The sequence below is a fragment of the Homalodisca vitripennis genome, chromosome 3 (genome assembly GCF_021130785.1).
Source record: "Homalodisca vitripennis isolate AUS2020 chromosome 3, UT_GWSS_2.1, whole genome shotgun sequence".
NCBI lineage: Eukaryota > Metazoa > Arthropoda > Insecta > Hemiptera > Cicadellidae > Homalodisca > Homalodisca vitripennis.
Window position 1 is genome coordinate 57,393,810 of NC_060209.1, and position 13,357 is coordinate 57,407,166.

At 36.0% G+C, this 13,357-nt stretch overlaps 1 protein-coding gene across 1 annotated transcript in view; it reads right to left on the reverse strand.

The window, feature by feature from the left end:
* Positions 1–13,357, reverse strand: part of LOC124356933 (ATP-binding cassette sub-family G member 1-like) — a 71,635-nt gene that overhangs the window by 20,060 nt on the left and 38,218 nt on the right. Inside the window, exons 3-4 of the mRNA XM_046808240.1 lie at positions 6,157–6,349; positions 1,271–1,416 (exon numbers count right to left, since the gene is read on the reverse strand). Of these exons, the coding sequence (XP_046664196.1) occupies positions 1,271–1,416; positions 6,157–6,349 (339 nt within the window). The remainder of the gene's footprint in view (positions 1–1,270; positions 1,417–6,156; positions 6,350–13,357) is intronic.

Consider the following 13,357-nt stretch of genomic DNA (forward strand, 5'->3'; position numbering starts at 1 on the left):
CTAATGTAATGTAATTTTTGAAATATCTGACATAGAAATATTTGAATTAAAATGACATATTTTGACTGGTAAAATAAAATCAGTAATATGATAATCTAATTCAAGGGTACCAATTCTAAATTGTTTGATACCAGTCTTACGTAAATCCAGTCTTTTTGATTTCCGTTGACCTGTTCTACGAGTGTGACTAAAGTCAACTTAAAATATAATACATTATATTATATATAAAATAAATGTACATGTATTGCAAGTACTAATGACACACTTATATTTCGTAAAAGTAATGATATTTTAGAAATGTATTTATTTAGTAAGATTTTATTTTTTTAAATAAGGATAGTTTGTATTTATTGTATGTTGAATCATTTCAATTTCCTTCTTTCAATGGTGCTGATCAGGCGTAGATAGTGATTTTCATGAAAAGAAAATGTTTCAGGTACCATTAGAGACTTTTAACAACCTTAATAATTTTGTCAAGTAAAAGTATTTTCCTCAATTCAATTTGTCTGGACTGTGCAATGTGTTCTGATCGGAGAGAAGAGGTCAAATAGAACCACACAGTAAAGAACTAATTATGTTGCAGAACATACCATCATAGAACTGTTTAAAGCAACCTGAACCAGCTAGTTCTGGAATTATACTAACCAGTTTTAGCGACATTCTCCTTCAGTTTTAGTAGTCAATACTGAACTGCAGGGTCGTTACTGATATGACTGAGGTTATGAAGTTTAGATGATCTGTTGATGAAGACCCTTTGCTCGAGGTACCTGATATGGTGAGCATGATAGTTTTTTTTATAAACTGTCATCCATGATAACATTGTTTTATGGTAGTTTAAACCCAATTCCTCAAGAAATTAATGTAGACTTTCTGCTTCCACCATGATAAAAGGATGGCTAACTACAAAAAAATAATCTAAATTGATTATATGATCTAAATAAAATACTTAGGAGTCACTTTAGACCATCTTTAAAAACAAATCTCCTAAAGACAACAAGCAAGGTTAAAGATAGGTCTAATATCTTCAAGAGTGACCAATTTACTTTTTACACCTCCTCTGACTTTATTTTTTTTTGCTAGAGATAAAACATCTGTTTAAATAACAGTGATGTTGACATTCATCTTAACAGGACATTGCATATGATATCTAGCAACCTCTCCTTAGTGTTGGTATAGTTATTGTGATACATTACCCAGATACCAAAGAAGCTTGGGTGAGAGAATTGTAATTGTAAAATTCTACTATGGGTAAAATAAGCATTGAACTAACCTTGTTGGCTCATCGCAGAACATGATTGGAGGATTGGAGACTAGCTCTAGACCAATGGCGAGCCTCTTCTTCTCTCCGCCAGAGAGAGTATGTACTCGTGAATCCATGACCCCCACTAGTCCAAGCGTCGAGGCTACATCATCTATCTTACAATAAACCAACCATTGCAGCAGGTTAATTTGACTACATTATGTAGAAAATTAACACACTTTTGGATTATAATCAATAAATAACTTATCATGTTAAAAGTTAGCTAATTATAATTAATTTCTAGAACGTGAATTGAAAATTTATTTCTAAATTTGCATTATATTTAAGAATATTTTAATATACACTCAATAAAGTTTAATTTTACCATAGAATACGATAGGTCATAAATAATAAGAACAATGAAATTTTGAAGGTTTTAATAGAAAATAATGATTATTTTCTGTCAGTTTTTATTTATTTATTACTTCCAACGGTACAACGCCATTTAACATAATTACAAGATTACAGACTTCTAAGATGACTATATTAAATTAAAGCTAGAAAAATAGAATATCACATTGTACACAAAACAACAACACAGCAATCAGCATAACAGATAATCATAAGGCAAAGCAGTAACAACAATAGTTTGACACCAAAAATCATTTAACATTCATAGCAAGAATGTAACAAATCAATAACAAATATCAATATTTAACAGAACTATAATATGTAGGGAAATAATATACAATTATACATTACGAGGTAAAACAAACTATAAATTGAAGAAAAACAACATAACAATAATAACAAGCACATGCACTGATGAACTCATGACAACACCCTGGAGCACCTCCACTTAAAGGACAACCAAGAGCCCTGGAAGAAATCCACCCCATCGCAAACCAATCCCCAAGTACGCTGCATCCTCGCCAAACCACAGTTGCTAGCATAACTAGTTGGCCGGTATACTCTTCCAAACACTGCCTTTGATCTAGTTCCTCTAGAATGTAGAAGTTTACTTGACGAAGGAGGTCAGGACAATCCAACTTGCCATTAACCAACTTGTAAAGAAGCTGAAGATCTTGCAATTGACGTCTAGTGTGAAGAGGATGCAGGTTGAATCTCAGCTCCAATTCTTCAATTGAAGTCGTCAGGTAGCCGTAGCCCATTCGAACGCCCAACACCCTCAAAAAACGAAGCTGAACTCGGTACAAGTAGTCAATATGGGTAATAAGATGAGGGGACCAGATCACTGAACCATACTCAAGGACCGGGCGAACGAGAGTCTTGTAGAGGATCAGGAGCGACTGGGGTGACCTGAAGCTCCTAGTCGATCTCATGATGAATCCCAAGAGTTGTGTGTTAATGTTGTACGCTCTTGATACAACACCATCAATATGCTCCAAAGGGTCAAGTGTAGAGGTGAAAACAACTCCAAGGTCCTTAACACTGTTCACTCTTCTCAGCAACAATCCATTGATGCGGTAGTCAAAGATATATGGAAATCGACTACGAGAAAAAGACACCACTTCACACTTGGAGACATTCAGCTCCATAGCATTGGCAGCACACCACGTTTCGATCCTGGTGAGGGACCGCTGGAGAACTTGCTGATCGAACGTAGAGTGAACCCTGGTGTAAATCTTTAGATCGTCAGCAAACAGCAGACAATTGACCGGAAGTTCACAAGTAATATCATTTATGAAGATGTTGAACAGTAATGGACCCAGGTGTGAACCCTGGGGAACCCCAGAGGAAGCACAGAAGGGTGCTGACAGAGCACCCCCACATTTAATCATGAGTTTGCGGTCCCCAAGGCAACTAGCCAACCACCTCAACAACGGCCCACCAACCCCATAACCAGAAAGCCTCGCAATCAACAGTCCGTGGTGTACCCTGTCAAATGCCTTAGAGCAATCCAAGTAGATACAATTCACCTGACATGAGTCAACAAAGGCAGCCATAACATACTACTGAAAGACCAGCAAGTTAGTGATTGTAGATCGATTGCGAAGAAAACCATGCTGACTATCGGATATAAACTTTCTTAGATAGAAGTAAAGATGGTCCAGGACCAGTGCCTCAAAGACTTTCGCCAGAGCAGACTGAATAACAATAGGTCTAAAGTTAGTTATGTTGCAACGGTCTCCTGACTTGAAGATTGGGACCACGAATCCCCGCCTCAGCACTGAGGGAAAAATTCCAGAGGCCAGTAGCAGATTAAACAATACCGCCAAATGTGAGGCAAGAACAGGAGCACAAAATCTCAGTACACAAGGGGGAATGCCATCAGGGCCAGCACTCTTAAACGGATCAAGAACCTCGAGCTTAGCTTGGACATCGGTAGCGGATAGCACTATTGAAGAGAGTGAATCATTCTATCCAAAGTCGAAGTGAGGCACAGCGATGTCAGTGTCGCAAAACACAGAATAAAAATGCCGAGCAAAAAGATTGCACTTCTCAGTTGTTTTGATATTAAATTAACCAGTGCTAAAGGTTAACTAGCAGTTACTCACGAATTTGCGTGACATTTTCAAAATCGAAGACTGTTTTTAGTGAAAGCACTTATGATACATACTACAGTCAAACATAGTCTATTCCACCCGTTTTACTTCATTTTCGGTTTCATGTATTTACGGTGCCACATTTTACCTTGTTGCCATTATCAAGAATATACGTCTCAGAAACTTACTTCGGTCAAAAACGTCTACTTCCGGCCTTTGTAATCTAATCCGTTACAAACCCATTTTCAACCCCTGTAAATGGGTTGTTGATTCTCATAAGAATGCTTTATTTATTTAGTCAACGGCACACAGCCGTTGACTAAATAAACAATAATAACAAGATGGACATTTAGAATATTGCAGCCGTAGTTGGTACTTGATAACTCATTAGATTAATTTATAAAATAACAGAAAGATAAAAATAACACACAATAATACAAGCACAAGATATAATTACTCTAAGGATAAATACTTAGATCAATAGATTCTAAAAGGAATAAGAGATACAAATTTGAAAGCCATAACAAGTGATTCATTGACTACAACAACAGACATACTGAGGGGGGAAAACCATTACTTAATGTAAGTTCAATAAATACAACAAGGAACAAGATAAAAGCAACCAGAAACAAAATTAATATAACAAGAAAACATGAACAAGAAATAGAGGAATGCTGCAGGACACGCTTATAAGTTCCCTACACACTTCAGGCACCAGTGGGGAGCATATCAAATGCACGCCTGCGAATCTGAGGGATGCTGTTGCTGAACAAGTCACATTCAGAAGCCATGCGATTTCCAGGGCGAATGAACCTTGCTAGAGGACTGTAGAAGTCGAAGTTCGTTGTGCGGTGTCTGCGACTTAGCAGGTCTCGGGATCTGGTGTTGGATGGAATCCTGAAATTTATTCAGCTAGGAGTTCCTCCGGGCACTGCATCCGACCGTTAATGATCTTTAGTAGAAGTATGGCATCAGCCAAATCACGACGCAAGTTAAGGGATGGAAGATTCAGTTCACTGTACAAGATTCCACTGGGAACTCCAGGAAGTCATATCCTAGCCGCATCCCAACCAAGCGAACAAAGCGTCATTGCAGATCCTCCAGCCTCATCCTTGCATAAATAGTGTAGGGGGACTACACACTGCTGGCGTATTCCAGAAGCTGTCTCATGAAGGAGCGGTACAAAGAGCGAAGAGCTGCAGGACTGCTAATGCCTCTAGAAAAACGTGATACAAACCCCAGCATCTTATTTGCTTGGTTACATATGTGTCCTACGTGCACACTAAAACCTACGTCACCAAGACAATAGAGGATCAGCCACTCCGTAACCCTTCAACTTTGATGCTAGAATTGAATGGTTGACCTTACCGAAAGCCTTCGCCATATCAATATAAATTGCGTCTACTTGGTCGTTCTTGGGACACGTACTCTTGAATGAGAAGGAGGTTCGACACTGTTGACTTCCTACATACAAAACCATGCTGAGACGGGTGGATAGGATAGTTTTAGAACAGAAATGATTAAGCATGTCCACAAAAATTTCTTCAAATAATTTCTCGATGGCATGAAGGATGGTTATTGGACGGTAGTTCTTTATGTTACTACGGTCATCCGATTTATGAAGTGGAATGATATATCCCTGTTTCATTACACTGGGAAAGATGTCTTGTTTGAGAGAATCATTGAAAAGCGCCTCCAACGGTTCGGCAAGAAGAAAATGGCAATAGCGAAGGATAGAAAGAGGAATATTATCCATGCCGGTATCCTTTGAAGTAACCAAGCTTTCAAGTTCACGGAGTGTGTTTAGCTTTCACGCATAACAAACAACTATTTCACCGATTGTATTGACATTTTACATGGACATTCTTAGGGTCCCTGGGATGAATATAGGCCAATTTTTATTTTGAAAATCCCACCGGACTACGCCCCACTGGTCTCTAAAGCGGTTAAAAGTCCCATCTTGGACCCTTAAGTTGCGAAATATTAATTGGAAGAGCATGTTCAATGTAATCAACTGTTCTGTAAAAAACATTGTTTTGTGACAGCACAATCATAATTTAACCACTAATTCCAATTGGTTTAAATTTTTAGAGTTACATCTTGAGCAAGCTTGATAATAACAACACTTCTTATTTCAACATCGTGGCAACAAGACAAACCAAATAATTTATTGTGGATTTTTCTTAATGTATACAATTGTGAATGTTTACATGAGGTATTGAATTTGGTTTCCTTAGACATTGTGGGACATTTAAAATAGCTGAAGGAACAAAACGGAGGGACTGGGCCTTAGCATGATTCAACAAACCATTCGTTCCGTGACTATAATTTAGGCAAAAAGCAAATGTAGTCCATGATTTTAGCAAGTGGAATCGCAAAGCAATGATCAATGTACAATGATTAACGTACCACTATATTTTTCTTCTCATTTCCAACAGTTGGCCCCAGCTTGAGGTTGGCCGCGATGTGCATCGTCTCCCTCACTGACAGGTACTCCAGCATGGAGAACTCCTGTGTGATGTAACACAACTGTTGTCGCAGCTTGCTGAGGTCCCGTGGCTCACCGTCAAGGGTGATTGTGCCCTCCAGTTGGGATGGCGGTCTACAACAAGTTGGTGAAATTTACAAACAATACAAGTTTGTCTCAGTGTAACACATTTTCACAGTAAGCACTAACCAAACTATTGAAATATGTTACACGTTAAAAATACTTAAAAACACGAGTTTTTACAATCATTGCAGGAAATTACATCATGCTGATCCCTCTATGGCGTATTAAAATACTAAATATAGCAGCTTTCTCGTCAATTTACTAATTCAATTAAACTTTAGCCTTGTTTTTTGCAAAACAGTATTCAAGTAGTGACACTGAAATTAATAGAACAAAATGTTAAAGGTATTATACACATATGTATATTTGCTATACATCTAGTAGTAATTTTTGAGAGTAGTTTTGATTGATTTAAAAATAGCAATCAAGGTGTAAACATTTATATTTTGGAAAATTATGAATGTGAAAAATTAAAATTATTGCTATAACACATAGCCTACTAATATTAAGTTTATTTAACACCGTTCAGTGATACAGAACAATCAGTAACACTGCGTTTCGAGATCTGCAATCTGATCTCTTCTTCAGGTAAATAACTAACCTAACGCATGATTACAAGGTTACGCAGGTTCATACTAGTTTAAAATAAAAAAAATCATATCAGAGCGTTGTGACACGCCTAAGTCAGGAATCACAACCATGTTGTGTGTCAACTTCACGCATTTAACACGCATTTAATAAAAAAACTAAACTCTACACTAACTATTGAAACTGAACTTTACATACAGGTCATAATGCGTCTGCATTCGTCGACCAACCACTTAAGACTGACCAGAGGCCAATAGCAAATGACAATTGTCACGTCAGAAAGAAGATGGTGGCAAGGGGGACAGCAATGGGCCTTTTTAATTATTTTTTTACAAGCTGATGGATTTCTTAAAACCATACTTTGACCCTGCATTGGCTTATTACAAATATCCAATCTTTTTGGTACTTTTGGTTTTCTTTTTAGTTAATTTTTTTTTAGAATTAGCAACAAAAGCGGCCTAATCTCGACTGATTGGTTGCTCTGCCAATTTAATGTACGTTGCCTCTACTAATTTCCTTTTAAAGAAATGTGGCTCCCGATATATTATGTTGGCTTCATCTCAATTCATATGATGGTCTTCGGACCAACAATGGTGCGCAATTTTTGACTTTTCTGTGAGACCCTTTCTTGGGTCCGGATATGGCAAATGTCCGGAACAATCCTGTTTCCTTCATAATCATTCCATCGTTAAAAATAAACTTAAACACAGATGTTAATTGTTGTGAAGTTATGTACGCTTTCAAAAAAAATAATAAAATCAGTAAAGCCAGTTCTAAAAAAGTTGTGAAACCTGTTTACTGCAAGAAATACCGTAACATAATTGAAGGGCACGCAAATGCAACAGGAAAAGTGCTATGCTAAAACAGCACAACGCCTCAGAGACCTCCAAACAACCAAAAAGTGTTCCTCCAGAAAGAGCGAGAAACTAGATTCCAGGCACCAGGAACTGGATTAGGAAGCTTGACAGCCTTGACGCCTCCATAGTCCGTAATCATGTCCATTGACATTGTCTTTACTAATGTATCACCAAACTCCTTTAGATCATCACGGAGATATCAGACCACCACGCTGAAGCAGTTGTTTTAAGTATGATTAGCCCTAAATCTGACATTCTATATCAAATGATACATTAGGATATTTAATAATTTCCTCAATAACGAATCATGCCAGGTGCTCTTCGAATGTTATGGGATGGATCAGATGTTTCATAGGTTCAACACTCTGATTCATTACCATTTCGACATATCATTTTGGAGAAGAAGTGCAGAATCAGAAAAGAAGCTGGGAATGTTACCTTTGACCCTAAGTAAGTCGAAATGAGAAGTAATTTACTTCAGATATACATGGATACTAATCATCTTTACTCTTTTCATCCCTTGAGGCGCGAAAGGGGATTAATATGTCTCAATTTGGAGGCACAGTCAGTACAGCTATGCCAAATCGATGGGGAAACCTATCCCCAACTCAGTGAGAAAGTTAATTCACTGCATCTACGGCCGTTGTAATGCATTCACTCAGTTTTACCATTAGAGCTAAAAGCGGAGGCACATAAACGAAGTCTATATCTTCACAAGAAAAAAAGTTGCACACTATCATATGCGGTGACCTTGGTGGCCGGTGATGCAAATCCGGGTCATCAGGTTCCGATCTGTAGTTGGGAAATCTAATTCACAAGTTCTCTATTTTGTACTGAAATGATTGTCCACCATTCTGCTGGAAAATGAGGCCGTCTCTATTTCCCTTTGACTGTGAGAACAGCCAGTTTTCAAGAGGTATGTGATTCGTGTTACAGAGTATAGAGGAACTTGCAACCTTTCTTGAGAAATGGCGTTTAAGTATCAGTTTGACAGTCCATTTCACTTGTTCAGTTAGAAATAGCTTAAAAAATAAACAGCATATTATTGTGTAGTTCATATGCTTAGATTTTATCGGTTTATCTGGCCAATTAAATCAACAAACTAAATTAAAAGTAACCTCGTTACGAAGTAATAATTGTTTAACATAATTGTCACGTTCTTCTGAGAAAGACAATTTCTTACTGAGAATCAATCCCCACCGTTCCACATGTCTTCAGATCGTGTTATTGTTTCATAAAAAGAAGTCGCCGCAAAAACTCTAGACAGACTGTGGAAAGGTCAAATTCTCTTACTGGCGCGACGAGTGGACTGACTTCTGGGGGAATGTCAGTGAAACTCTGCTGGATTCTTCCGCATCTTCGTCTAGTAGGGGACAATGAGCATGTTCACCAGGAAGCTTGGGGGGTCCGAGCCCCACTGAACCGTTTATAATCCTGAAGTACTATAATCCTCTGACAAGCTTATATTTTAGATAACAAACTTAATGTTAAATCATTCTGTCCATATCATCATAACCTTTAAGGTTTAGGAACTGAATTACACAAAATTGTCTTATGATTAACCAATTTGAATTAGTTACATACTCTCGGAACAGTAAAATCGAGACAAATCCTCCATCGTTCAGCGGTGAGTTAGTTGAGTACGGCTGATGCGAAGTGACAAGTTGTGGTACTTTGTATTGTTATCCCCATGACAAGGGTTGTCATGCAGACTCATAAATTTCATTTATTTAAATGGAACCCCCTTTATTTTTAGATTAGTAGCCTACGTCTACAAATTTGATGAAAATCTATAAAAATTAATAAATTAATGCCAAATTTAAATCTCGTACGTGCTGTAGTTTGAGTAGTCATAGGCCATGTATGCATAAAGTTTAGGCCTTTTTATTAAGGAATCGGGTAATCGTTGGGATAAGAATCAATATTGAGTTATTACATTTTTGTTGATGCATCTTTAGCTTTACATGAAGAAAAAATGGTCAATTTCTGATGAGTAGTTTTTATTTTATATGCATAAGCAAACACAACGTAACTGCATACAGCACACCTGTTGTAAAGACATAAGCAGGATTTAGATTTGTTAGGTTGGCAGCTGCGATGTTTTATTTAGAGTTTTTGATAAGGCTCTCTCTGATATCCTTATAAAGTATTTTATTGGAGGGACACATAATCCGACTGAATATCTGAATAATGATCAAATATACTGATTACTAAAAGTGTCCTCGTAATGAAAATTACCCTATGTTTACAAGCAGTGTCAACATTTAACAACATTAATGTAACTAAATATGCTTTTTAAAACAAAAGTTAGGAATATCTCCAGGCAACAACTGCAATTCATTTGAAAAAGCTGATGAACTAAAGATTAAAAATAGGTAAAGCAATAGAGAATATCTAAAAATATAATGAAATGCCACACATTGAAAAAGTCATAGAATATTATCAGGAACAAGAAGGTCCATACAAATTCTAGTTATGGAGCTGGGGTGTTTTATAAGTTTTTAGTGTTTATTTCAGTACCCAATAGATCCTAAGTTGATCTTTAAATATGATTCCTGAAAAACAGGATTTTTAACCCTTAGGAACATTTTCAGAGATCAGTCTACATAAAACATCTATGACTTAAAAAAATTGTTCCTTAGTAAATCTTCTTTAAAATAAAGTAAGGATTTAAACAAAAATACAAAAATATATGCATACCTTTAAATATAAAACATACAATAGGCTTTTATTTAAATGTTGAAAAATAATCAAAATTGTGTTGTGTTTTCTTGGTAATATACAAATTTATTTCAATATTGTTTATTTAAGAAGCAAATAAATACAGTAGAATTATAATATGTTATAGAGATAGTTCTAGAGATAAATAGTCCTAGAATTTTACAATGAATTTAGAATTTTCGGTTTAGGATCATCCAATTCCCCCAAAGGAACCCGCAATTCAGAAGGATCCCCATAGAGAAACACTATATATGCAATACTAACAGATACGTGTGCCTTGGCACGCTGTATCATATTGAATAAAAGGTGCGTCATAGGAATATTCCTGTAAATGACATAATAAACATTGGTGAAGATAAGTTATAGCCATTGGAAGATATTCCAATCTGCTTATCCATTTCAGGATAATTAGTTTAAAGAGCAATATTTTGGAGTCTGAAGTCTGATGGTGAAACAGTTTTATAAGTACCAATAAAATACACACATTTCTTTGCAAAATTCCATAATTTGTTAGAGTCCTACAATTTTGGTCATACTTTGACTATTATGTACAGTAAATGTGGAGGAATATTGAGTCAGTTGTAGTACCATGCTTAGTTAAAGCACCATGACGTAATATGATGGAATCGTATGATAATTTTGAATTGGAAGTAGACTTATTATTTAAGTGTTAACTGCTAGTAGGTTAATTGCAACTGGCTCATATTTCAAGTTTAGCGCGCGAAGATGTATTACTGAATCGAGTTAATTGTATTCCACACGCCAAAGTAGAGTTTGCTTTGTTGCCACAATAAAACAATATAAAAAATATAAATACTCGGTCTGAGAAACCGGCTTTTTTCAAAAAGTGTCTACTTACGGCCCTAGTAATCTTCTTCCGTTCTAAGGTATACCTGATGCTCTAGTAACGTTTGAATTGTTGTCCAATTCAAGAAAACATATAAATACGTTTGTTGAAATGTCTACTTCAGTCTAAAAGTGTCTATTTTCAGCAGATTTTAATCAACTTCCAGTCTATCCAGTGCCTTAGTAGAGTTTACACTGTTGCCTGATGAAGAATATGTAACGTATAACATATGTATGTTAGTATGAAAAGTTAACTTTGGTAAAACTAGTTTAAAATGCCTTGGCCTATTCCAGCCCATATGGGTGAATCATTTCCATCTTTATTTTTTCTGTTGAGAGCATGAAGCACATGTTTGTCGAATTACATCGTTGCAGGTCATCGGGAAGTTGGAAAATAAAGATATAGTTCTTCTTTTACACAGGGAAGACATAGAGCTTGGGTTTTTAAACATTTAGATACAGATTAAAGAAAGAAACTATGTTATTAGTTAGTTTAAATTATACATTGCAAATTTTTAAACGCGGACGAAGTTTCACGCACGTTACGAACTAGAAACGACACAAGGTAGATACATTTTGTGTCCTATGAATAACTCCTGATAGAAAGCTCAAGAAACTTAACCTTGTACATACGTTCATCTGGTCGAAGGAAGAAACCTATTGATTTTTGCATCAAAATTAAATTAAAAAAAAAAAAAAAAAAAAAAAAAAAAAAAAAAAAAAAAAAATTTAGGTCATCCGTATGCCTGTCTATGTGTGTGAGACAATGTATAGCATCCTCTTGGTCTAATGATTTTGAGGAAAAAAAGGTGAAGGGTAGTCCGTCCAATTGTGCGATAACTCTTACATTAGGAGCTGTCGGGTCCACCGATACTCCTTATCTGTTTGTTATTTTGATAATTATATGTTCTTACATTATTAACATGTTTAGCCCCAGGCGTCTACGTTACTCTGCAACAAGTGTAAATATGAATATTCACGAGGGGCTGAGAGTATTAAGTTTATGGGCAGCCTTTGCTAAATATCATTCTATTGTTGGCATAATGCCGGTATTTTTTAGTAATCTAGTAGCCTAACGCATTTATTTATCTGTAGTAGTCTGATACGTTTCTCTTGCTACTCCTGGTTAGTCGTTGATAGTATGTTAGTACAGTATCTTTTATGTACATTCATGTATGCAATGTGTGATTTTTACGAAATCGTAATGTTTATATTAACGTGCGTTGCTTGCGCATGAAGAGGATTAGTGTCTGCATTATTTTGAGTCGTGCAACTTACTTCCCAAATGTGTCTTAAATATTCATTGAGATTTTACTCTGAAATATGCATGTTTTTATTTAATTTCAAATTTGAAACACATTACTTTGCATTTATTCGAATATGGTCTGAATAAAGATTTATTAGAACTTTCTAAGTAAATTCTAACCAAAACTGGACGATCTATTTCCGAAGTACTTTTATCTTAGGCCTTCAGGCATCGCTCCGATCAGTGACAATTGAATACATTTTAAACAGTTCTGACCTACCCAAAAGATGGTTTGACGAAACGACAACATTTACTACAATCAGTATCTTGAAGTAAATATTTGCATAAAGGAAATCAAGTGAACAAAATTTGTATTTTCAATTTACTCAATAGTAAAGAATTACAACATTGCGCTTAACAATATTTCTGTACACTTGTTTGGAAAAGTAACCACTGGATTCACAAGGAAATGAACCAACAAGCACGATGATATACAAATCGTGTGTATCCGATTAAAAGTAAGGTTAGGACGACCGTAAGAAATTATCATTGGTTACATGGGACTACACTCAAGGTTATCTAAGGGTACTGCGTCCTTTTAAACTTGCATTATAAATAATTATTTGAGGAATTACGTAAAGTTGAGCATTATTTCTTCCAAGTTATATTGCTCGATAAAGACTGTTTACATGATGCTTTTAAAAGCGTAATTTATTTGGATATCTTCCCAAGAAAGGTATTTATTAGAGAGAAAAGTATATCCATTCACGTAAAAATTGACCAAAACATAAAATTTACTTT